The 24,598-nt window shown below is 44.1% G+C and overlaps 1 protein-coding gene across 2 annotated transcripts in view; it reads left to right on the forward strand.

Annotated features, from left to right (window-relative positions):
• GPR132 (G protein-coupled receptor 132) overlaps positions 1-11,172 on the forward strand; it is a 34,858-nt gene extending 23,686 nt beyond the window's left edge. For both annotated transcript variants that reach the window (XM_030558600.1, XM_030558601.1), the window contains exon 2: positions 8,480-11,172. In XM_030558600.1, coding sequence (XP_030414460.1) covers positions 8,536-9,570 — 1,035 coding nt within the window. In that variant the 5' untranslated portion in view covers positions 8,480-8,535 and the 3' untranslated portion in view covers positions 9,571-11,172. The remainder of the gene's footprint in view (positions 1-8,479) is intronic.
• The last annotated feature ends 13,426 nt before the right edge of the window (positions 11,173-24,598 follow it).

Genomic DNA, 24,598 nt, shown 5'->3' on the forward strand with positions numbered 1-24,598 from the left:
CACTTGATTGTGGTCCTTGGGTGCTGCCATACTAACACTAATAGACTCTTTTCTTTTTTATAAGTTTATCACACAGTATTTGTTCTGAGGTTAAGCCCTTGTATGTCAACTTTCAAGCAAGTGTATATTTGGGACTTAGTCATAAATCACTAGCTATGCCACAGTCATAAATTTAAACCTAAATAATTAAACATAAATTTTACATGGGCATGAAGAATTCAGCACCTCAGAAACTCCAGCTAGTATGGAATGCCGCAGCCCATCTCCTTAGCAACATGGGCTACCACAAGCACATCGCACCTCTCTGCCGCTCTCTGCACTGGCTTCCCGTAGAATTTTAAATCAAAGTCACAATCTCAGTTCTTATCTTCAGGACGATCCATGGCCTGGGACTAGGTATATAAAAGACCACATAAAACTCGAGGATAAAAAATATGGTCAACAACTCTGCTCCTTGTGCCTAACGGAGCTCTCTAGAATAAGGGTAAAGCTCATCTGAGCAGGAGACAGGGCTTTCCCGGAGGCACTCCCAGACTGTTCAGTGTACACCCCCAGGAACTACGGCATATCACAAAACTCACCACCTTTTGCTCCAAGTGCAAGGAGCATTTCTTTGATCTACCTCCGTTAATATAAATATATAGCAACAGTTTTAAAAATATACCCTAAAACCCTACCAAAACAAGACCCTCCACTGCACACATCTCACCCCCTAGGGAGAAGGGGAGAGAACAAATAATGCATGAGAGATGTAAGTCACATTGTGCTTAATGCACTACTGAAAGGATCTCAGATACTATGGTGATTGCAACAGTATAGGAACCTATACAGAACAGTTTGACAGCCTCAAAACAGTTGCTTAGTCATCTGTAGATTCCATCACAAAATCAACATTGCTTCATTGTCGAATCATTCTGACCCTTGATGTTCCAAAAAACTCTATCTGGATCAACACACTGAGAGCAGGAAAGTTCAACTCTCCAGCGAAAAAACATGAGGCATTGTGGCCCCTGCTGGGGCAGAAGCTAATCAACCTGATTAATGTAGTGGCCACTGGCTCCTAACACCTATTCTGTGGGGCATGGTGTGCCGTCATACGACAGCTCAGTTAGTTTGTTTCCTTTGCATAGAGCTGATTCTTTAATTCGTCTACAAACACACAGCCGGGTTCCTATCCCTGCGCTCACACTAAGTAGCACCTTACCCCCCCAGCAGTGCCAGGACTACTGTAGGAGTAAGGCATTTAGGAGTGAGGGTGTCAGAACCCAACACACATGTTCCTTCCTGTACTTTGCCCACTCATTTGTCATGCCTGGAAATTTGTCTTCACTCAGACACTCCTGACAGCAAGCAAACCTCTGGTTGTGGTGAGTTACACAGAGCTATATATATATAAACTCTTACATTCCTGTTACTATTTATATCGCTTTACAGATGCACATAGAGCTTTGCTACCCCAAGCAGCTTACTGTCTAAGGGCCTAATCTACCCAGAATGCTCCTACGGCTCCCATTACCATTGTATCTGAGCCTGTAAGGTAAGGCAGTGCTGTTATCCCCCTCTTGCAGCTGTGGCACAGAGCGACTAAATGACTTGCCTGTGGTCACACATGAAGTCTGTGGCAGAGCAAGGAATTGCACTCTGGTCTCTCAAGTCTCAGACTAGCTCCCCAACCACTGGACCACCCATATTCTATGGCAGCACTTACACACATAGTCCCAATGAAGTAAACTTCCTTGTGTGTGTAAGTGTTTACAGGATCAGGAGCCAGATGCAACACAGAAGATGGGAGGTGACATAACATAGATTCATAGATTCTAGGGTCAGAAGGGACCAATGTGATCATCTAGTCCGACCCCCTGCACAAAGCAGGCCACAAAACCCTACCCATCCACTTCTATAACAAACCCCTAACCTATGCCTGAGTTATTGAAGTCTTCAAATTGTGGTCTGAAGACCTCAAGCTACAGAGAATCCACCAGCAAGTGACCCATGCCCCACACTGCAGGGGAAGGCGAAAAACCTCCAGGGCCTCTGCCAATCTGCCCTGGAGGAAAATTCCTTCCCAACCCCAAATATGGCGATCAGCTAAACCCTGAGCATGTGGGCAAGACTCACCAGCCAGCACTCAGAAAAGAATTCTCTGCAGTAACTCAGATCCCATCCCATCCAACATCCCATCACCAACCACTGGGCATACATATCTGGTGATAATCAAAGATCAATTGCCAAAATTAGGCTCTCCCATCATACCATCCCTTCCATAAACTTATCAAGCTTAATCTTAAAGCCAGATATGTCTTTTGCCCCCACTACTCCCCTTGGAAGGCTGTTCCAGAACTTCACTCCTCTAATGGTTAGAAACCTTCGTCTAATTTCAAGTCTAAACTTCGTAGTGTCCAGTTTATACCCATTCGTTCTTGCGTCTACATTGGTACTAAGCTTAAATAATTCCTCTCCCTCCCTAATATTAATCCCTCTGATATATTTATAAAGAGCAAGCATATCCTCCCTCAGCCTTCTTTTGGCTAGACTAAACAAGCCAAGCTCTTGGAGTCTCCTTTCATATGACAGGTTTTCCATTCCTTGGATCATCCTAGTAGCCCGTCTCTGAACCTGTTCCAGTTTGAATTCATCCTTCTTAAACATGGGAGACCAGAACTGCACACAGTATTCCAGGTGGGGTCTCACCAGCGCCTTATATAACGGTACTAACACCTCCTTATCTTTGCTGGAAATACCTCGCCTAATGCATCCTAAAACCGCATTAGCTTTTTTAACGGCCATATCACATTGGCGGCTCATAGTCATAACAGTGCCAGCTCATTAGGGAAGCTAGTGTTACTTCCGCAGCTTGTCCATAAACCTTTTTTTAAAATGCTCATTTGCTTTTATCTTAGCTTTTTAAAATGTTGCAAAAGTGGGATGGATTCTGCCCCCTTAGACATCATTCCAGTGGTATATAGGGGCCACAGAGGAGCCAGCATAGAACTTCCCCCCCACACACACACACGAGTAGTGTAGCTGTGTGCGGCTTCCCTTCTCAGGCCCCAGTGTAGATGGTGGGATAGTTGGTGGGGCCATGCTTGTAGTGCTTGACATTATGGGGGGATTCTGGGTTGTGAAGTAGTCAATAGACAGCCTGGGGAAGGCTGCCATAAGTTAGACCAGCGCCTGAGGGAGGCTTCAGCCACCTCTGCTCTCTTGGGCTGCGCTTTCTGTGCTTTGAGGTTTTGGCTCAGTTTGAACCTGAGTCTCGGGATGTGACTGCATGTGGATTAGAACCAAACAACATGAGCTCCTACCTAGCAAAACCATAGCCCTTCACACTCGCCTGATTATGAGTGACGGTTGTTAAACCTCCCCAAAACAACAACACCTGCAACAACAGCCTTCCCTTTTGTTTGTATGGATTTAAAAAAATTCATGGAGAAAAAGCCTACAGGCCAGATTTTGCCTGGTCGTTATAGTGGTGTAGAGTCAGAGAAAACCCAGGAGTAATAGATCTAGACTGTTCCCAGTGCTAGCAGATGACAGAACAAGGAGTAATGGTCTCAAGTTGCAGTGGGAGAGGTTTAGATTGGATATTAGGAAAAACTTTTTCACTAGGAGGGTGGTGAAGCACTGGAATGGGTTACCTAGGGAGGTGGTGGAATCTCCTTCCTTAGAGGTTTTTAAGGTCAGGCTTGACAAAGCCCTGGCTGGGATGATTTAGTTGGGGATTGGTCCTGCTTTGAGTAGGGGGTTAGACTCGATGACCTCCTGAGGTCCCTTCCAACCCTGATATTCTCTGATTCTATGAGTAAAAGAAACCTGCCCAAATCAATTGTTCATCCCACAGAAAAGCCAGAATAGAGCTGCTTAAAAAGAAAACACTGGATTGGGCGGGGGAGTATGTTTTGTTTTGTTTTTTTAATTTTGATTGTTTTCAAGCCTCTCAGCAATTTCTACCCACTCTGTAGCAATCCTGATGAAGATTTTGGCAGTGCTTTCCAGTGGTTTCTTTTCTTCCCATCATCATTTTATGAAAAATGTAGTAAAAAAAAAATGAAAAATGTTCACCTCTTAGAGCCACGCAAAACAGCAATCCCTGCATGAGGGGAGTGCAGGGGCTGCTCTGTGCCTGAACGCTAGGGGTGCAGGATGCCCCAACAGGGCAAGGGAATGGCAAAGAGGAGCTGAGGCCCTGTTCCTGACAAGCACTTGTGCCCTGAGCCACAGAGCTAGCCAGCTGAGCAGGGGGGCGGTTAGCTGCAAACTGTAAAGGAACAGAGCAGTAAGCATGCTACCTGCATGTGCCCAGGAGCTCCAGGTGGCCAAATCTGATCATATTTTGGTTCCTTTCCACATCCCCTTACACTGGGCTGTGTCTAGGTGGCCAGTTGGAATGCTATGGGCTAGCATTTCCCTCACTCGCCTAGGCCAGGGTGATTAACGCTGATGACGTGCTCCATGTCTTGTTCTCATCATTAGTGGCCCCACAAGGGTGCTTAGCCTTCCTGTTCAGAGCACGGTGCTTTTCTTCCTTTCCTTGGCCTTCGCTTCCGACATTTGTTTACATTCTTCTCTTTGTTCTCGTGTCTTCAACTTATTTATAAAAGCGAGGGCCATTTGCACCGTGATTTCCTGTTGTTTCCAAGAAGTGTCAGACAGGTGCTGCCCACGTTCTGATGAGGAGCCTGATGAACTCCCTTACTCGTCTGAACTGCTACCTCACTTCACTGAAATGATTGGCTTCTCCAGGTGAATAGCTGGGAATGGAGGGTAGAATCCAATCCCTAAGTGAGAGCAAAAACAGTGCATTAAAAGGCAAAGGTATCTGTAAAGAGTCAAATTCTGATTCCCCCCCCTGCACCCCGATGAGTCCCATCTTACTCCATGGGTATCCCCGTTGACTCCAGTGAGCAAGGGGACCACAGGCTGGCCCTACATGATGGCTACTTTCAGGAATCTGCCTTTGCAGTCCCCACTAGCACCTGGCGTCTTGCTTGTGTCTTTGCTCTTCGGTTTGATGGGGAGCATTTGATGGTGGTGGCAGCTCTGGGACTGTTTTATTAAAGAGGCAGCATGGTTTAGGGCCAGCTTATGATGCCCTCCCCCAGTGAGTCGTGCTAGGCTGCACTGAAGTCAGTGAGATTTCTTGTGGAGGATGGTGCTCTTCCCCAGGAGAGAAGGAACCAGAAACTGGCTCCCAGGGAACAGGGCACAAGGCTGACAGATAGGGTAGAGCCAGATCTTCTATCTCAGACATGGGCTTCCAGTGCAGCTTGGGGCACTTCACCTCCCTGTGCCTTATACTTCCCGTCTCTGTTACTTACCTGCCTCATTGGGATGTTATAAGAGTTAATTAGTTAGGATCAAGTTTTGCTCAGCACTTACCAGGGTGCACATTGTGGGGAGAGCAAGGACCTTGCATAGGTCACATAAAGGCCAAGCTGTAATGATGCTGCCTATGGTGGGACACTACTGAGAGTATCTATTCAGGACAAATTGCTTTTTTGCACCGACAAACAGCTATTTCCCACCAGGTTAGAGTCCCCCTCCCCCTGGTCATAGCATAATGGGTTAATACAGAAAACTGCTCAGAGTAATACAACATACCAACATTGTTATAAACTGGACTTTCAAGCTGATACAGTTTCTGTTGTTCTTCCATTGCTTTTTTGACTTGGAGCGTGTTTCTTGTTGCGCCAGCTGTTTCATGTGCCTTCTATGAGCCCTTTCCTCTCTCTCAGCAGCTTCTCTTTCCAGTTCAGCCATTCTTTCTTTAGCTTCTGTCTGTCTTTCGGCAGCTTCTTTCTGTCTTTCAGTGACTTCTTTTTCCAGCTGGGCCAAGGCTTGCTTCTCTCTCATTCAAATTTCTGCCAGTTTTTGTTTATGTTCCAGTTGCAGACTCTCTCAGGGCCTGCAGTTTCATTGCTTCTGCTGATACTTTCCGGGTCATGGTCACTGATCTTTAACCAACAAAGTTCTCAATACCAAAATTCCAATTTGGATAGTGTGGTATTCTGATCCAAAGCTTGATTGACCTGGTTCTGTGGATCCTAGCATGGCTACACCACTGCAAGAAAGCTGCCTGTGGTGGGACACTACTCAGAGTATCAATTCAAGACAAATTGCTTAGAGCAGGGCACTTACAGCCCAAAGCTGGAGTTCCTTTACTATTGAGGCACACCAAACCAGCCAAATAGAGAGGACTTCGGTTTTACCCCACTGGCTAACCAGAAGTCATACAAGCAATTCCCTCAGATACTCCAGTTCCCTTGTATCACCACCAGCACTGCTCCTTATGGGGATGAATGGTTATGAAAACCAATACCCTAGTAAAAGAAAAAAGGTTCTCCTGATCCCAAAGGACCAAGTCCCAGACCCAGGTCAATATACTGGTCAGATCCTATCCACAAATCATGCTGTTGCCAATCCTTTAGAATCTAAAATCTAAAGGTTTATTCATAAAAAAGAAATATAGATGAGTGCTAAAATGTGTTAAAGGAATCAATTACATACAGCAATGGCAAAGTTCTTGGTTCAGGCTTGTAGCAGTGATGGAATAAGCTGCAGGCTCAAATCAAGTCTCTGGAGTACATCCACAAGTTGGACGGGTCATTCAGTCCCTTATTCAGAGCTTCAATGAAGCAAAGTTCCTCCAGAGGTAAGAAGTAGGATTGAAGCCAAAGTGGAGAGGTTTCCAGGGCCTTTTATATTCTCTGCCTTGTGGAAGGACCCCTTTGTGGAAAATCACAGCATTAAGGTGGCATTTGTAGTCACGTGTCCATGCATGACTCAGTTCTTTACAGGTAGAGCAGCCATTGCTAACATGCTGCCTTGAACGTTCCCAGGGAGCTCCTCATATGTGGATTGGAGTCTCCCAAGGTCCATTGTCAGTTAAGTGTATCTTGATTGGGCACTTAATCTGAAGATTCCTTTCTCAAGAAACTGACTAAATGCTTCACTAATGCTACTTAAAATCAAATACATTGAGATACAAGTACATAGCCAATATTCATAACTTCAAATACAAAAATGATACACACATATAGAGAGCATAATCATAACCAGCAAATTACAACCTTTTCATAGATACCTTACTTGATCTCCTTTGTACAAGATTTGGTGCCACTATAAGACCTTGGTTGCAACATTGATCTATATGGTCACAGTTTGTATTAATAATGTTACACAAGCAGGTTAGCAGTCTACTGCCTCTCTGAACATGGAGCATCAAAGGGATCTGGGGTGGGTGGGGAAATGGTGGAGTTGTGGCTCTGCCCCCTTACATACCAGCTTCTGGAGTGGGCCTAGCATGCTGGAGGAAGATGGATGCATCCCATCACAGGTTTAGAAGTGCGTGTGGTTCATGTGCACACACATGAGCTCCAAGGCACAGTCTCTCGTGGTAGTGTAGCTCCTCGCCATGCCCAATGTGCAACGGAGCCCTTCAAGTTTGTGAAGCATTTGGAGCACCTCCGATGGAGAGAATCATTCCTATTCCTCATTGAACTAAAACAGTGCAGGTTGTACTCTGTGCACTGAATAGCATGCTTTAGGGATATTTTTTTAAATAATGTGACTAATTGGGAAACGGTGTGAAAATGAATCCTGTGTTATACATAACTGGGAAAATGACTGGTGCTCAGTGTGGCCCTGTATTGGCCATGAGTTCCCAAAGCCTCCTGCTTTCCCTGACACTTCTTCCTCCATAGGACATGGGTACCATTTCTCCCCCACCCCCCATCTCCCTTCGAAAGCACTGGGACAGCAGGCAGCGACAGAAAAGCTTAAACAGGTTGTTATCCTACAGATCCATTAGGGTTTGAAATCAGAAGTCGGGTGTGTAGGCAAAGAGTTGGGGGTGGGGGAAGGCATCTGGTAAGCATATGGCACTACTCACCCTGCCTGTGGCAGATCTGTGGGAGGTGGAGAAAGAAACCTGATCACACAAACAGACAATTAGGAGAAGGCAGCATCTCATTTATGTCACAGATTCTCTGATTTATGTACTAGGTCACAGTCACAAAAGAGTAGTTCTCAGGTGGGCCCTATGGAAAGAGAGTGTAAACTCGATTAGATGGTAAGCTCTTTGGGGCTGGGCCCATCCATTTGTTTTGTGGTTGTACAGAGCCTAGCACAAAGGGGTCCTTAGTCTGTGATTGAGGCTCCGAGGCACCCCTGCAATACGAACAGTAAGAAGTCACAAACTCAATGGGCCTGATCCTCCACTCACGTACACCAGTTTTGACTTCAGTGGAGTAGCTCTGGTTTAAAACCACCTGCAACATGGCAGCATCCACAAACTCCCTATGGGCTAGCTTGTGTAACTGTCCTGGTGAGCACCCGTTCACGTAAGCAGTGCCCGTGAAATCAAGGTGAGGAAGGGCTGTTCAATCTAGCTCTGTGTTATCAGACCGTTACCTCTACTGTCACATTTTTAATGGTCTTTTACAGCTGCTAACTTTCCATCGTGTCTTTTAATTCACAGGAAACACAAATTGGAAAAAGCTATCCTGGGGTTTCTGCACATGCTGCGTCCCCATAATGAATGAATCCTGCAGTCCAGAAGTCTGCTGCCCAGCAATGCCCTTTGAGGACAGCAGGATACTGCTGGTTGTGTGCTACAGTATTGTTTTTGCCTTAGGCTTGCCAGCGAATTGCTTTACTACATGGCTCACATTCGTACAAATCCAAAAGAAGAACGTTCTTGCCATCTACATTTTTGGCTTATCGCTGTGCGAGCTGATGTACTTGAGTACCCTGCCGCTCTGGGCTGTCTATGTACAAAACAAACACAAGTGGGAGATGGGGTCAATGGCTTGCAAGCTAACAGGATATATCTTTTTCTGCAATATATATATCAGCATTCTGCTCTTGTGTTGCATTTCTATTGATCGCTATGTAGCAGTGGTGTATGCTTTGGAATCCAAGGGGACGAGGCAGCAGAGAACTGCAATCTTCATCACATTCATTCTCTTTTCTATAGTTTTAGTAATCCACTGCCCAGTATTTATTTTACAGGATGGCGAACAGACTTCAAACCGTACAACCTGCTTTGAGACTTTGCCACTCAACTTGCAATTGGCTTATTTCAACCTTGCCAGGTTCCTAATTGGATTTGCCATTCCTTGCACAATCCTCATTTTCACAAACCACAGAATTTTCCAAAGTACCGAAATAAGCAGCAGTTTGGGCAAACGCCAAAAAGCCAAAGTGAAGTACTTGGCTATAGCCATCATCACCATTTTTCTGATCTGCTTTGCTCCCTACCACTTGGTGCTCCTGATAAGATCCATAAACTTTCTTTTGCATCAGAAGGACTCATGTTCATTTGAACACCACATATATTCTACTTCTGCGGCATTTCTATGTTTATCCACTGCTAACAGCGTTGCTGATCCAATCATCTATGTATTGGCTAGTGAACATGCTAGAAAAGATTTCTACACCAGTCTGACAAAATGGAGATATCAGTCACCCATCAATACCAGCCTCAAGTTGAAAAATTCAAAAGAATCACAGGAAGCAGCACAGACATCAGAAAATCAAAATTTCATCACACTTTCAAATGAACAGTAGAGGTTTCAACCATCAACAGTGCCTTAATGAGGGTTCTTCTCGCAGTGATTAAGGTGTCCCCCAAAAGAGTTGGAGGTCACATGTTTGGGGTATCTCATCATCTTGATATGGCTTTGTCCCAATGCATGGTCCCAGCACTAATTTCTTGGAGGCTATGTTGGAGGAGTACTAATGCCTATCAGATGAGGGATCTGCTGTCTGCCTCCCAACTTACTTAAACCACAGCCCACCAGTATTTTCATTCTAAACCACACTTTGCAAGGAGCAGCTACAGTCAATTGACTGGTTTCCTTCAAGTCAGACTAAAACTTGACAAATTTATTCTCAGGGCTCAATCCTTTTCTCGTACACTTTCAGCACCAACTTTAGCTTCTAAGGGGACTTTTTAGTTCTAATCAAAAAGGAACATCTCAGGGTTTACATGCATGCAGTAGCATTTGTAGTTAAACACTGGAAATGGTAGATCCAAATTAAAGCCCTGTAAATATTTCTAATAAGCTTTGACATTTGGATTTAATTTACCTGACATCATCAGGGAAGGCAGAAATCAAGAAGAGTTCCTTGCATTAAGCGTTACCATAAATTATCAGCTTAGAGCATACAGATAAAACCCCTGCATCAAGCTACTGTACAGGTCTGGAATCCATGGAAATGTATATTTCAAATGTTTTTGATTCTTTATGTTTGTTCAAATCTTGTACTGTACTTAACAAAGCTTGTAAGAAGTTGTAGCACCTAGTACATTTATGACTATTTTTGATAATTCCTCCACAGTTTGTTTCAGCTTGAAGCTTATATCTGCAAGGTATGGCTTGGCATCAATCCCTTGCCAATAGAACTGTAGAGTCTAAGTTGTGAGCTGATCATTCAGTGTTAGTGTTTGGTTCAGGTACTAGCAGATAGTAGTCCACGGCACTGTTGGCTGCCTTATTAACAGCAAGGTAGTGAGATAGTGAGACTGATCTACCTTCTGGCACTACGTAAGAGCTCCCCAGGACAGGGTAGTGGTATGCTGGTGAGACAGAGTTGAGGAACTTTCATTATTGCTGGCTACACTGTCCCTGCGAATAAATGGAGATATGTACCGTCCAGTGCCTTCAATCCAGCATGTCTCATGAGGACAAATTAAAAAGGAACAAAAAAACGAAAACAAATAATTGTCAGATGGCAGCACATGGTCTGTGATGAGATCTCATGCCTTTCAGACTCTTACAGTCCCTAGATAAAGTGGGCAAAAGATGACAAGAAATCTTATCTTGAAATATCCTTGGTATTTCTTTATTTAAATTAGACTTTCAATGTTCTTATAAAATACAGTAATGTCATTGTAATTTATTTGTACTGTTGCTCCAGTATTTCTTTTGTTTAATTAATGTTGCTTTCTTGGACTAAACCAGAATCAGATATGACTGCATATTTACTGTAACATTTATTGTAACTTGTATTACCATTTAAATGCATCATTCTCTATTCCTTTTTGCATTTTGAAAAAGATACCTTTGAGCCAGCAGGACTTTACCTAAATTATATTCAGGAGAAGATGAAGTCCCAGTGGTGCAGATTTTTGATCCAGGCATCAGAACATTTACTTGAGCATGCATAGGGGTTTTTGTAGAGAAACAACAGTGGTTCAAGGGAGAACACTAGATTTGTTTATGGGTAAACTGATGGCTTAAGGGAGTATACCAGAGTTGTTTTGTTCAGGCTAGACAATAGGAGCTGATCATTCCTGGCTTTGGGTCGTGTTCCTTGGAGGGAGCTCACAATGCAGTTAGGGAGCTTCACGATTTTGAATACCAAGAAAGGATTTATTACTAGATTTGTCTGATAGCTACTGAACTGGGTGTGTGCAGCATGGGTTCATTAACATCTGGAGCAGAGATCCCCCATCATGCAGTGCTTCCCTGCTTTTCTGGTCCCAGAGTTCCGTGCAGTTCTTGACTTGGAATCTCTGTTCTCCGTTCTGTATGCTAAAGGAGATGTCTCCCTGTCCCATCTTTGATGCAAATGAGGCTAGGGGAGTTTCTTTAATCCTGTCATCCTTGTCCTAGGGATTTAAGTGTGTCTACCACTGCCTTTTCATTGCTTTTTGTAAGTCTTTCTTCTAGTCAATTTTGGTACAAGCAGAGGCTGGGGGTGGAAAGGTCTTTCATGAGTCAGACAGGCTGGGTACTGTGCCCTGGTTCCCCAAGAATTCAGAACTGCTGGGTAACAGAATGAATTCTAATGTGTTTCTTATTAGCAATGTTGTTTTCCAATACTTGTATATAGACACAAGAGATTACACTTTCCCCAGATTTATGACTTAATTTTTTGGAAATTGCTGAATACCTAAAATTTCTCATGAAGTCTTCTGAAAATCAGGCCTTCCATTATTAACAAATAGATACAATGTTGCTGGGAAGGGACCAATATCAAGAAAGGAGTGGCTGGCTCACCACAAAAGCAATTTTCCCTCTCTTGGTATTGACACCTCCTCATCAGTTATTGGGAGTGGACTACAGCCACCCTGACTGAATTGGCCCTGTCAGCACTGGTCCTTTATTTGTAAGGTAACTCCCTTCTCTTCATGGGTCAGTATATTTATGCCTGCATCTGTAATTTTCACTCCATGCATCTGAAGAAGTGGGGGTTTTTACCCATGAAAGCTTATACCCAAATAAATCTGTTAGTCTTTAAGATGCCACCGGTCTCCTCGTTACTTAAATTTAAGACATTAAGGGTGAGATTTTCATTCACTGAAGGGATCTGGACTCCCAAATCTGATTAAAATCTATGGGAATTGGGCATCTGCATCATCTGCTCATTTTGGAAATGTCAGCCTGATGTATTTCTGATGGTAAAGCTGCACTGAACTGAAATTAAAAGTTGGCTTACAGTTACTAACATTGGAGCTGGCTTAATGTCATAAATGCAGGGACACGGATGTTACAAGGGTCTGATCCAACGTCAACTGAAGTCAATGGGCATTGCATCAGGCACTGCAAGGGTACTTCAAACCTCCACTTCTCTTCATAGGCACAAAAGGGGTACTGTATACTTCAGCACCAAGACATTTTAGCTCCAAATGACTAAAAATATCAAGTCCAATGAATTGCTGGGTCTTGTAATACAAATGCAAGGGTGTGTGACTTTGCTAGTTATCTCAAGTTTCTCCAAGGACTCCATGGCCTAGACAAAAAGGGGAACTCAGTACATGGCTCTGTCCCATGCAAGTCCCCAGCATGGCAATACTCAGGAAAGAGGAGCACAGGAGATTTGTGATGATGTGCATTTTTCCAGCCTTTCCTGCTACAGGGGTATTGCCTAAAAGCTGACAGGTGCCATTTCATCTTAGGGAGGAAAATTCTACTTCCACCTACACACACACACACACACACACACACACACACACACACACACACACACACACACACGCACACACACACAGAGCATTCATCATAGCTACTTGGACGTGACGCCCATGTGACCCTCCAGACTGCTAGACTAAGCCTGAGTTTGGAGACAAGTCGGTGAGGATATAGCATCAGGTTTGGCTCTGTTCCTGAAGAAACCTGGATTTCCCTGTAACTGGTCTTCAGAGATCCAATCCTCCATTCCCTGCACACCCATGCTTCCCACTAAAGAGGGTGAGAGTTTTTGATGTGCAACAGGGGCCACATTCTGAAGTCCTACATAGTGTTACCTCAATCTTTACTCAAGCCTAATTTTCATGACTTGATTTGGCTGGGAAAAATAAACCATTGCTTTCGCTGTGTTGTTGCCCAGACATTCATAACATGACTGGAGGATGAGTACCTTGGTGGTGACTGTAAGCATCTCTGGTAAATATTTATTAACATGAATCATTTCTTACTGGTAATTAGAGCCACTCAAATAATTCACTGCAACCAATTTATCTGACTGGGATTTTTTCAGTGACTCATCAGATTCTTTCAAAATAATCATCTTATTTTTAGCCACTTTTTGTGAGAACATGAAAAACAGTAGACTTATTTAAAACTTCCATGCCTTGGGCTTCAGTGTGCTGATATTGTTACTGCTAAGATGTTTGAAAAACTAAGAAATCCTTCCAATAGATGAATTGTAGTAGGAGTGATGCTTTTAAACTCTGCTTTAAAAGGTATTATTACATGCGGTATTTGTGTAGTTGGTACCTGAAGTTCTTTAACAGGCAGGAAATAGACATGCTATGATGAGCGTAAGCTCAAACTCCTTGATGGCTAGATAGGAGATTTTGAAGTCTGTGGTTGCTGTGCTTGTGGCTACCCTGACTCAGTGTCTGCCAGCATTTTTGCATGGCAAACTCTCTTCAGTTCAATAAGTCTGTGAAAACTAACTCAGGGCCAAGTTTCTAACAAGAGCCTCTAAGCTCACACCTCCCATGATCCCGCACAGACTGGCCTGTGTACTTTTTTCAGGGACTCCAAGTAATTTTTTCATGCTGCAATTTGATAGCTCTTCTTCTTAACCACTTTGTCTTCCTGTAGAGCATGGGCTAGGTTGTGCTTTTTTGATGTAGCCTGGAGCAATGCAGAGCCTCCCCGCCCCAGAGACTGCTCAGAGAGGAAATATGTCTCAATGAGATGCAATTGCCCTTCAAACCTCCTGGTGTGCGTGGGGAGTGTGCAGGGTGCAGTGTCCTCTATGTTGCACCTCCTAGCGTGCCCAGATGGTTCTTGTGGTCAGGATTTAGGGCTGCTGAGGACATGGCCTGTCCCTTCCCCATCCCTGCTGGGGTGACATGCACCCTGAAACAAATGTAGCAGTCTCTCTGGTCCCCTTGTGCAATTAACCCTTTTACAAGAGAGGGGACCACCTTGCCCTGTATTTGCACAAGGGTCCAGAGGCGGATTAAGATTTTTGGGACCCTGGGCACAAAGAACCCCTGACACAGGTTCCCACGCTCTGTTCTTCCTCCCCCCCCCCCAAGGCCCCGCCCCCTTGGCCTGACCAGAAGCCGGGCCATGGTAAGAGCTGCCCAGGAAGCCCAGGCCACTGTGGGGAGCCCTAGACCCTTCATGTGCTCTGGGGGGCAGGAACACAGGCTGGGGGCTGCTCTCGAGCACCCTGGCCTCTTGCCCAGGGCAGCTGGAAGGTTCCGGGCTCCCCACATCTGCCAGGTCTCTCTGGGTGGTTCTTACTACAGCCCAGGGTGACCCTGTGTCCTGTCCTTTAGCTGAGATGGTCCCCTTTTTAAGCCCTGCTCCAAATAGCCTGACTTTTTGGCAAAACTGGGCATTTGTCCCGGTTGCTCATGCCAACTGATGATCAGGTGGCAGAAGCAAATGGGACAAATGCCCAGTTTTGCCAAAAAGGGGTTGGGAGGGTGAGTGGAAGGGCTTGGGCCAACTCCACATGGGAGACAGGGGAGAGGGGCTTGGGTCAGCTTCACGCAGGGGAGGGAGGAGGGAATATGCTCACCCTACCACAGCCAGGCTCCGACTTCTGATCTGGCCAGGGGGCAGAGCCTCAGGGGAGGAGAAAGAGCATGGCAGCAGAGTCCCGGGGGAGAGGAAGAGCAGGGGGCAGGGCCAAGGCTCCAGCTCTCCTGCATGGGCCCCCAAATTGGTTAGGGGCCCTGGGCACAGACACTGTGGGCTTGTGCCGTAATCAGCCACTGCAAGGGCACAAACTAGCCCTATAACACACACATTTAAAAAGAAACTGACACGAGCTGTAAAAAGAAAAGCTTAGCTGAAATATTATTTGACACTTTAACTGGAGCAGCTGCTCTCATTACCAGCAAGGACAAGAACCTTTAACTAGGATTTTAAACTAATAATTTATACCTCATCCATCTCATTTAGCTCATTGATAACTGTTGGGGGTTGTAGTCAGATTTTTTACCCTTCCAGAGAGTTTCACAGATATGAAGCAAAAAACAAACAAAAAAAGAAAAAAAGCCAACATGGTTTTGCAAAAAGGCTAAACATTTGCAGAGCGATGAAGGTCTAAGATATGAAATGTGGTAAAAATACGTCACGGAACATCATGTGAAACCCAAATGCTGTACACAAGCGGTCAGAGGCAGCTGCCTTTTCAGTACCGGAAAGAACGCATCTCTTTTGGAGGCCTCGCTACATAACAGGGCCCAGAATAGGCCTATAACCAGAAAAGATCAAATCTATCAAATCACAAGGTCTTACCCTAACATTTTCTTGACAAAGAGTTGGCATTTGAGTGTGCAAGGCACAGGACAGCCATGTACACACTGGTGAAGACCCTAACTCTGCAACCACTAATGCGTGTGCTTAACATTACACACGTACCTACAGTTGCTCACAGTCTAAATCAGTCTGTGCTTCAGCTCCCTATTTGTAAAGTGGAGATAATAATCCTTCCTGTCTCCCACCCTTTGTCTGTCTTGTCTAGTTAGACTGTAACTCACTTTGGGGCAGAGAGCGACACTTACTATGTGTTCGTACAGTGCCTAGCACACTACAGCTCAGCTCTTAGTCGCGGCCTCCATAAGCTACTGAAAGGCAAATAATGCTGTTTCAGCATTTGCTGGGACAGGTCCAGAGCAAATTGTTTACATCAATTTTTCTGGGACAGTTTTGGAACCTTTTAACTTTTCTGGAAATTTTGGAGCTTTTTGACCTTCCGAAGGTGATTTGGGGCCTGTTTCTGGACCTTTGGGGAATTTTCTGACATGCTTTTTAACCACTTCATAAATTCTTTCTGGACCTTTCTGGGATACTTTTAAGGCACTTCTTGGCCCTTACATGCTCCCACAATCAAAAGAGTAAATTAATAATGGCAGTATGTATGTAATGTCTGCATCTAGAGTATAAACCCTCTGGGACAAGTGCCTGTGTTCAGTGAGACAAATAGGACACCATTGGCTGCAACACAAATAATGACCAGTAATACTAATAGCATCTACCATTATAACTCCTGTTCACTTGTGGTGGCAGCTCAGAGTATTGGCAAGAATCTTTACAAGCCTGAGTGATCTGATTGTCTGACAAAGCCTCTTCCCATCTTCCCCCACAGCAGCAATTAAGGTAGGTGAGAGGCGCCTGCTGTCACTATGGGACTTTCTGAGCAGAGGACCATGAGCCTGGATGGCTTTGACAGCCTGTAGAATCCCAGGCATAGCAAAGTTTAAGGGCATCATCTGCTATGCATTCCTTTGCTTAATTTGGGTTGATTCTTTTGCTTTGTGAATACTTCTGGTGGCAGCAGCAGTTAAGGCTAATACTACCCACTGCAGGTAGCTTTGTTTACTGCATGATTCAAACATTTGTAAGTAAGCATTTAAGATTCAATACTGATAGGTGCTCCATGAGCTATTAAAGTACACCAGGTCATTTCCAATTAGCTATGCATAAAATCCTGTCTGTTTCTTTAATTCTTCCATTCAACTCAAGTCTTTCCTTGACAAGAGTTTTGGTGACTGTCGGTACATAGCCCCTCGAGGAGTAGTAAATTTACTGCAATTTAGGAGATATGTTTGCAGCATTAACAGGAATATCTTCAGAGAAGACTGACACCTAAACAGAATATACAAATCGGCTACCACTAAGCAGACTACTGTATAAATCTAAAACAAGTATTTCTCATAATTACTCAGCTTAATGTACTCCCTGATCTCCTGAGGTTTAATTATGGACGTCATGATATACATATGTAGGGGTGGGGAATAACCCAGAATAAAAGGGGAAGTGAAAGCCAGAGCACCCGCCGTGGGACAGAGAAGAAGTTGTCTCTGCCAGGTCTGTGGAGAGATAGATGAAAGTCCTGCAGGTCAATTAGAAGGGGAGATTTACCAAACCCTACTGCAACAGAAGACAAGGCTTTGGGAGACCATCTCCAGTACTTCTGGAAACTCCACATACCGCATGGGGCTTTGTAAATGCACTTTCCCTTATGACTCAGCCAAGGGTCTTCCCAAGAGTTAACAGAATTATTATGTCAGTGTTTCTCAATTCAAAGAACCACATTGCCTGACTAGAAATTTCCCTCTCACATGAGGAAGTCAGTAATTGTGATAAGGCTTTGGGCTTTGTGCTGGCATGTTAGTCAATGTCAGATTTAAAAATTTTATTAAAGCTAATGTTAAAAAAAATTATATAGTACACAGGTTAAGAAAAGAGTTTCTGTACATCTGGGTATAGAGCTTAGATTATCCACAATACAAAGTTTGTTTTAAAAAGTCATAAGATACATATTGTGCATAATCAGCAATAACTAGAGTGATCAGATGTCCCATTTTTAAAGGGACAGTCCCATTTTTGGGGACTTTTTCTTATATAGGCACCTATTACCCCTCACCCCCATCCTGTTTTTTCACAGTTCCTGTCTGGTCACCCGAGCAATAACCCAAATTAAGGTGAATAAATTTAACAATACAGTTCAGATATTAGAATCCAAATACTCGGATACATCACTCATGAAAAGTTATACAGAGAGTTGGTCGTAGAAAGCAAATATAGGAATGAGTGTAGATTCTCCCTCAGTAATTAATTTAGTATTTAGGGTAGAGTGTCCATTTGGAAAATACAATCCATGAGGAAAGTATTTCAGATACTTTCCCCACTGCGCTTCTCATCAGCACTCCAGCTCATCCCTCCTGGTATTGCTGATGTCCGAGGATGTATTCTAAGGAGATGACCCTCAACCACCTGATGGCATTCGACACCAGGAGTTGCTGCATCAGCTGAGTGTAGCACTAGAACTGGATTCCCTCCTTTATGGAATTGCCTCTAATTTATTTTTCTTCAGGGTGAAAACCTGCTTTTTTATCCAAATATCCACATGAGGAATAACAGCATAAAAGAAATCAGATCTTATCACATCCATCTCATGTATGAGGACATATGAAGCAATTACAGACAACTTGACTTGAGGTTGAACCCAAATTCTGGATCCAGACACCCCTGAAGTCAGTGGAAGATTGGAGCAGAATCTGAACCTTGTGGCAGGCATCAGGATCACAGAAATGTAAGGCTGGAAGGGCCCTCAAGAGGTCATCTTGTCTAGCCCTCTGTGCAGAGGCATGACTAAGTATACCTAGACCATTCATGTAGCGGGGCATTCCTGGGCCTTTTCTTTTCTGTATGCTGGTTCAGGGTCTCTCCTGAAGATACCTGGATGGCTACCTTAGTCTAACAGAGCTGGAAAGTCCTGCCAAGAAAATAAAAGAACGTATGTTTTTGTCTGTGGAAAGAAAGAAGAGAAACAATGATCCCCACCCCTCAAACTTCCAGAGGTTGGGAAAATTCCTGTCTGGATTCAAACAGTGTGACTCAGGTCCACCTCTCTATTGTAATTGACAATGCTGTAAAATGATCAGTAGTTATGTAAGCAGAGTCAGGATGAGCGCTACCCTGACATCTGGTGGTGAATTGTAGAGAGTGTGGAAAGAATTTTAAGAATTTGCATTGGCATGTACCCCTCCCACACACTTAGCATAATCCCACAGCAGTTTGGGATGGGACTGCTTTGTGACAGAAATGACTCAACCTCAGTTGGGTGGTACTTGCTAAACATGGGACATGGGTTCCAAAACCCCATGAATGGAGAGAGGTTGGGGACTGGTGTGTGTGTATCTGATAGTATGGGCCCCTTTTGAGGGTCTGGAACACCAATTGCATATCCTCATCTCTCCACTGTTAAAGAGTAGAGCTAATTTTTAATTCTATTAGGAGTCTATCTAGAGACTGCTGAGCTGAATTCATGTTGGGCCAATGGTGCACCAGCACCAGGACTCCCCTACTAAGAGCTGAAATCACTGAAAGAACTGAATTGAGATCACTGAGTGCTGTGCTAACTAATGGAGGAGCCTGAAGACCTATTGTTAAGCGGCTGGCAGAGCAGAGCAGTTTGCAGTGTGTTGGAGCAGCCCATGGAACAGTGAGCGGAGTGAAGCGATTTGCAGGGACAGCTGGAGGAGCAGCATAGCTGGTGTGGTAGAGCTGGTCATGGTGAAGGCTGCAGCAGAACTCCACGGAGAGGCGGAGCAGTTGGCCCTGGCCCACATAAGGTGCCCCTTAACACCCTGTGTGGACTTCCCCCCCCCACTTTCCACCCAGGCTGGGGGTGGGGGGAAACTCTGCAGATAAACTCTTGAATTCTGGGGTGGCACTGACAAGAGACTTTTGGGTTGTTGGACTTTAGGGTGATTGGACTTAAGACCCTAAGGGGAAAAGGACATTGCCAAACGTACCTGGGGGTGGGGTTGTTTTTTTGTTATTGTTTATGATTTGTGTTATAATCCTGTTTATGGTGTTTCTCCAGTGGGATGCTGCATTGTTTCCTTCCTTTATTAAAAAGATTTTGCTACACTCAGACTCCGTGCTTGCGAGAAGGGAAGTATTGCCTCCTAGAGGCGCCCAGGGGGGCGGTATGTAAGTGTCCCAGGTCACTGGGTGGGGGCTCGAGCTGGTAATGCATTGTGTTATTGAAACGGAACCCCTGGATACTGAATCCGGCCCTTGTTGCTGCCAACTCAGAGGGGCAGAAGGGTTACAGTTATAACAGATAACCTTAACGTCTCTAGGCTCCAGCATTAGGCATCCAGTTCACTCACGCTGATGTAACCCGCATCCCCCCTCTCCTGTTCACTAGCCCAGTGGGAGGTTGTTCAAGATAGGGGAAGCCTGCCGAGGCTCCTTTGTGTGCTCTGTGTTGTGTGTCAGTATGTGTTCACCTGAGACCAGACCCAGGGCTGTCCTTGGGCATACGCAGCATCTGTTGCTGCGTAGGGCACCGGAAAACTTGGGGCACCCCTGGGTCTTAGTGTCCACATCTCCTTTCCCTCCCCCCTCCTCCCCCCACTTCTTCCTATCCCTGTTCTGACCCGTTCTGCAGGCTCTCACCACAGCCGGCTGCTGCAGCCTGCTAAGTCTCCCTCCAAAGGGGATCTAGTACTTAAAAGTGAAAAAGCTTTCCAGTCTGCCAGACCTATTAACATAACACTGAAACTGTTAAAAAGCCATTCAAGTGGTAATGAAGCCATTTCACAGGCATTTGCCAACGCCCAGGTATATGGTCAGTTTCTGAATTTACTGACAAAAACAGCTGTGCAATACTGTAATATCTATTCAGAACATGTTAGTCTATGGGACCTTAGTTTAAAATTTTCTTTAAAAATATTTCACTAGTGAGTTGCTGAAGATTATGAAATCACGTCTCTAAAAAATCCTTGCATAGATTTTTAGATGCACAATCTGAGTATTCATCTTTAGCCTTAAATGCTTGGATCTTCAGACATATCGTGTATTAAATAAATCCTTCAAAAGACCACCCTTGTCTAATATACACACGTGAGCCCCAGCTGCCATCAAGCGTAAGGGCACCTGTTTAATAATACTGCATAGGGCCCCATAAATCCTAAGGATGGCCCTGACCAGACCCACTCAGACAAAACACCAGGAACAGAGCTTTATTCTGTAAAGAACATAGAACAGGATTTCAGTCCAGCAGCCTCCTCTCTCCTTGCCTGCTACATGCTCCCAGCTCAGTCAGTGCTGAGACCTCCTGCTGGGGCGGGGGCAGAGGTACATCCTGGCAGTAACCAGGAAGTTCTCCCAATATGCTGCAGTTTGTAGTCCACAACTTGTAGTTCCCAGGTGAATTGTTGAAGCACACGGGACCTTGGGCTACACAGAGATAACATTATATACCAGGAATGCATCATTCATATTATTTTCATTGTTGTTACTTTTTAATTATTATGACATCATATTATGGTCTGTGTCAAACAGACTATGGACACAATAGAGGCTGTGGAGAGTGACGCCTCTGCCTCCATCCAGACCTCCAATACTGTGGCATGACTACAAAGGGAGCTCATAAGATCCCTGGGATGATGTGGCAGTATGCCCTCAGGGAGTTGCCAGTTTCCCTCTGTTCCAGGTACCTGTGGTCTGTTTAGCCAGTATAAATCAAGCACTAGTCTCTATATTATAAACTTTAAATGATATTATATTAACCTGGTACAAGGAAATATAACTGTTTTAATATACAAAGCAAAAAGGCCTGGCCTAAAAGTGTTTTGAAATTGTCTAGCTGGCAGCTTTATTGTCAATTTGGCTTCCAAATGCAGCTAAGGGAAAAGAAACGTCAACAAGAAGGTCTGATTCATGCTGCATTTCAATGCATTGAATGTCATGTTTCAATAACAATGCACATGGCCACATGAGGGCACCAAACCCTAATCTATTTCGTCTCACTTCTAGGACATGCTGGACCTTTCAGCAGAGGAAAGAAAACGAGCGTCTCTCTTCATTTTTCTTTGTCTATCACGAATTCTCAGCCTGCATGATACTAAGGTTTAAAAAAAGGAGAGCGAGGAAATATAAAGGGCAAATCTGATCTACGCTGTGATAAACGTGGTCTATGGGGAAAAATAATTCACAAATTTAAAAAATGAAAAACTGGGGATCTGTATTTGTTTCTAAGAATTAAACCTCTAGAGTCTAGAGACGTAGCTTCAGGAAAAAGGACAATTTCAGCACCTCCAACTGACTGGGATTGAAAACGCTAATGATGCTCTGAATATTTAGGTATCTGCTGAGCCATATGTAAGGTGGGGTTGTGATATTTATCAATCTAAGGCAGGGGGTCTCAATCTGTTCCAGAGAAGGAGTCCACTGTACAGAGACCTCCTTTTTATCTAACAATAAAGTAATAAAGGCAGGGTGAGTGCAACCTGCCTGGATCTCTTTCTGACTCCCTCTAGGTTGCAAACCCATGATCTAAGGTATTTGTGTGGAGCCAATCACCTTGATATCTTAACGTTAAATAAGTACTGAAATAGCACTTCCAAAGAAAAAGTCCAGGTACATTGGCATCATTGTCTATTGCAAGGTTACCAACTCTATTATTGCAAGTCTTGTAATAGTTGGTGTTTTTCTTAAAGCCTGAGCTGTTGAAATTAAGGTGTTGCATGAGAATCTCAGGAGTTAAAGTACATTTCTAGCCCTTGTATTTGCATAGAAACCTTGGAAACTTGAGCCAAGTGCATTCTACAGGCTCAGAAACCAAAAGGCAAAGAAAAAGAACCTAATGTATTATTTCTGGGGAAAAAAGTCATAATTTTTAGCTATGTTCATGATTTGGGGTCCTGATTTCTGCTTTTTACCTCTTGGGATTGGTGAAGCTGCACTAACTTGGCCACCACATCACGCATTTGTATTGTGCCTTTCACGGAAAATTCTTCTGCATAGGATACTACACTACTGGAAATACTGGTGTTTGAAAGCAGAACAGTGCTCTGGAATCACTGTCTTACTACAACCTTGGAAAACCAGATGCTAGAGAACAACAAAGGGCAGCACCAGAGCAAGGGTCTAAAAGCTGCTGTTTCAGAATGACTGCATGATAAGACAATTACTTTGTTAACCTTTCCTCTCCAGACCGTATTTGTTTCAGTCTGTTTTGTTCCTATGGATTTGCCATTCCCAAAAGACAACAGAGTTGGCTGACAAAAAAGATGCAAAATATAATCAAATTGACATTCATTTCTAAACTGGCAAACTCTTTTGAAGACAATATGGTACCTACGTTACTGCAAAGTCAGGAGTACTGAGGCACTGAAAGGCTCCACGTGTTTTATGAGCTAGTCGGTGCTATATAATAGTAGATTCTTAGTTGCTATAGCAACTGTCATATCCTATGGTATTTATGCTGTGCTATGGTGGAACACCTTTTTTTAAGCAACACAGGGATGCCCAGCATGCACGTGTCAAGTATTTAAAAATACATGTTTAAAAAAAATACCTGTTATGAAGTGAACAAGTATGTTGTTAGAAGTTCTTTCTGACATGATGCTTTGCAACAACAGAACAAGTCCTCTCCTTACAGTAATAAACCAACTATGGTGATTATCCAGGAGAGTGCTTTAGGATGTTAAAAGAAAGCCCTAAACAATCTGCAGCATTTTTATACTGTTTCTTTGCTGACAAGTACTATGTAATGCACAGATCTTTATGCTACACACCATCACCAGTAACTACCTCATGGACTAGTTTTATCACACAGCTAGCAGGTGTATGTAATGACCTCATCAGGGTTGTTCGCAGAGACTGGACCTTCTGAACCAAAAGCACAAGCCTCTCCAACAGGAGTTAAAGGAGAAATGTTGTTACCTGACAACAATAAGAGCTTCTAGCCACTAGAGGGGGACATGATACAGGTAGCCAGCGTGTGACATGCCATTGTAGCTAAATTTCTGAAAACTCACACTGTGCTGCTTCTGGATGAATACCCTAAGAGGAAATAGACTTCTTGATACCTTCTTGGTAGGGCAAGCTCTTTCTTAGAATGCAGACTGATGATATCCAGCCAGAGATCAAGACTTGTATGCCCTACTTTCAGTAAACGAAGTAGCAAAAAGATCAGTGAAACCACCTCAAGGAGGAAAGCACTGATACACTAGACCAGAAAATGCTGTTAGAAGGACTAATGGGGTTAGAAGAAGGGAGAGTATGGAACTAGTAGATTTAGGATGTGGGAATAAGAAGGGACAATATTTTACCCAGGGAACGTAGCTTATATGTGAGACAGAACATTTCTGCTGGAGCATGTTAGCAACGTATCACTGTCCATCTGGCTCACTGTCATCCAACGATGGCCCTTTTCTGTTGTCTCATCATTGGCTGGAATGCAGCTAGAACTTTATTCCAGCCCCCTCTCTTTCCGACCCCTTTAATAGGTGGAGCAGGCAGCCTTCCAAAGCTTAGAGCTGTCATGTGCCCAGTTGAACTACTGCAATAACAGGGCCTGTTTCCCAGGGAATGATCATACTGGATATAAACTGGACACTAGGAAGTTTAGACTTGAAATTAGACGAAGGTTTCTAACCCTCAGAGGAGTGAAGTTCTGGAACAGCCTTCCAAGGGGAGTAGTGGGGGCAAAAGACATATCTGGCTTCAAGACTAAGCTTGATAAGTTTATGGAAGGGATGGTATGATGGGATAGCCTAATTTTGGCAATTAATTTGGCAATTGATCTTTGATTATCAGCAGGTAAGTATGCCCAGTGGTCTGTGATGGGATGTTAGATGGGATGGGATCTG

This window comes from Gopherus evgoodei, chromosome 4, assembly GCF_007399415.2.
Source record: "Gopherus evgoodei ecotype Sinaloan lineage chromosome 4, rGopEvg1_v1.p, whole genome shotgun sequence".
NCBI classification, from domain to species: domain Eukaryota; kingdom Metazoa; phylum Chordata; order Testudines; family Testudinidae; genus Gopherus; species Gopherus evgoodei.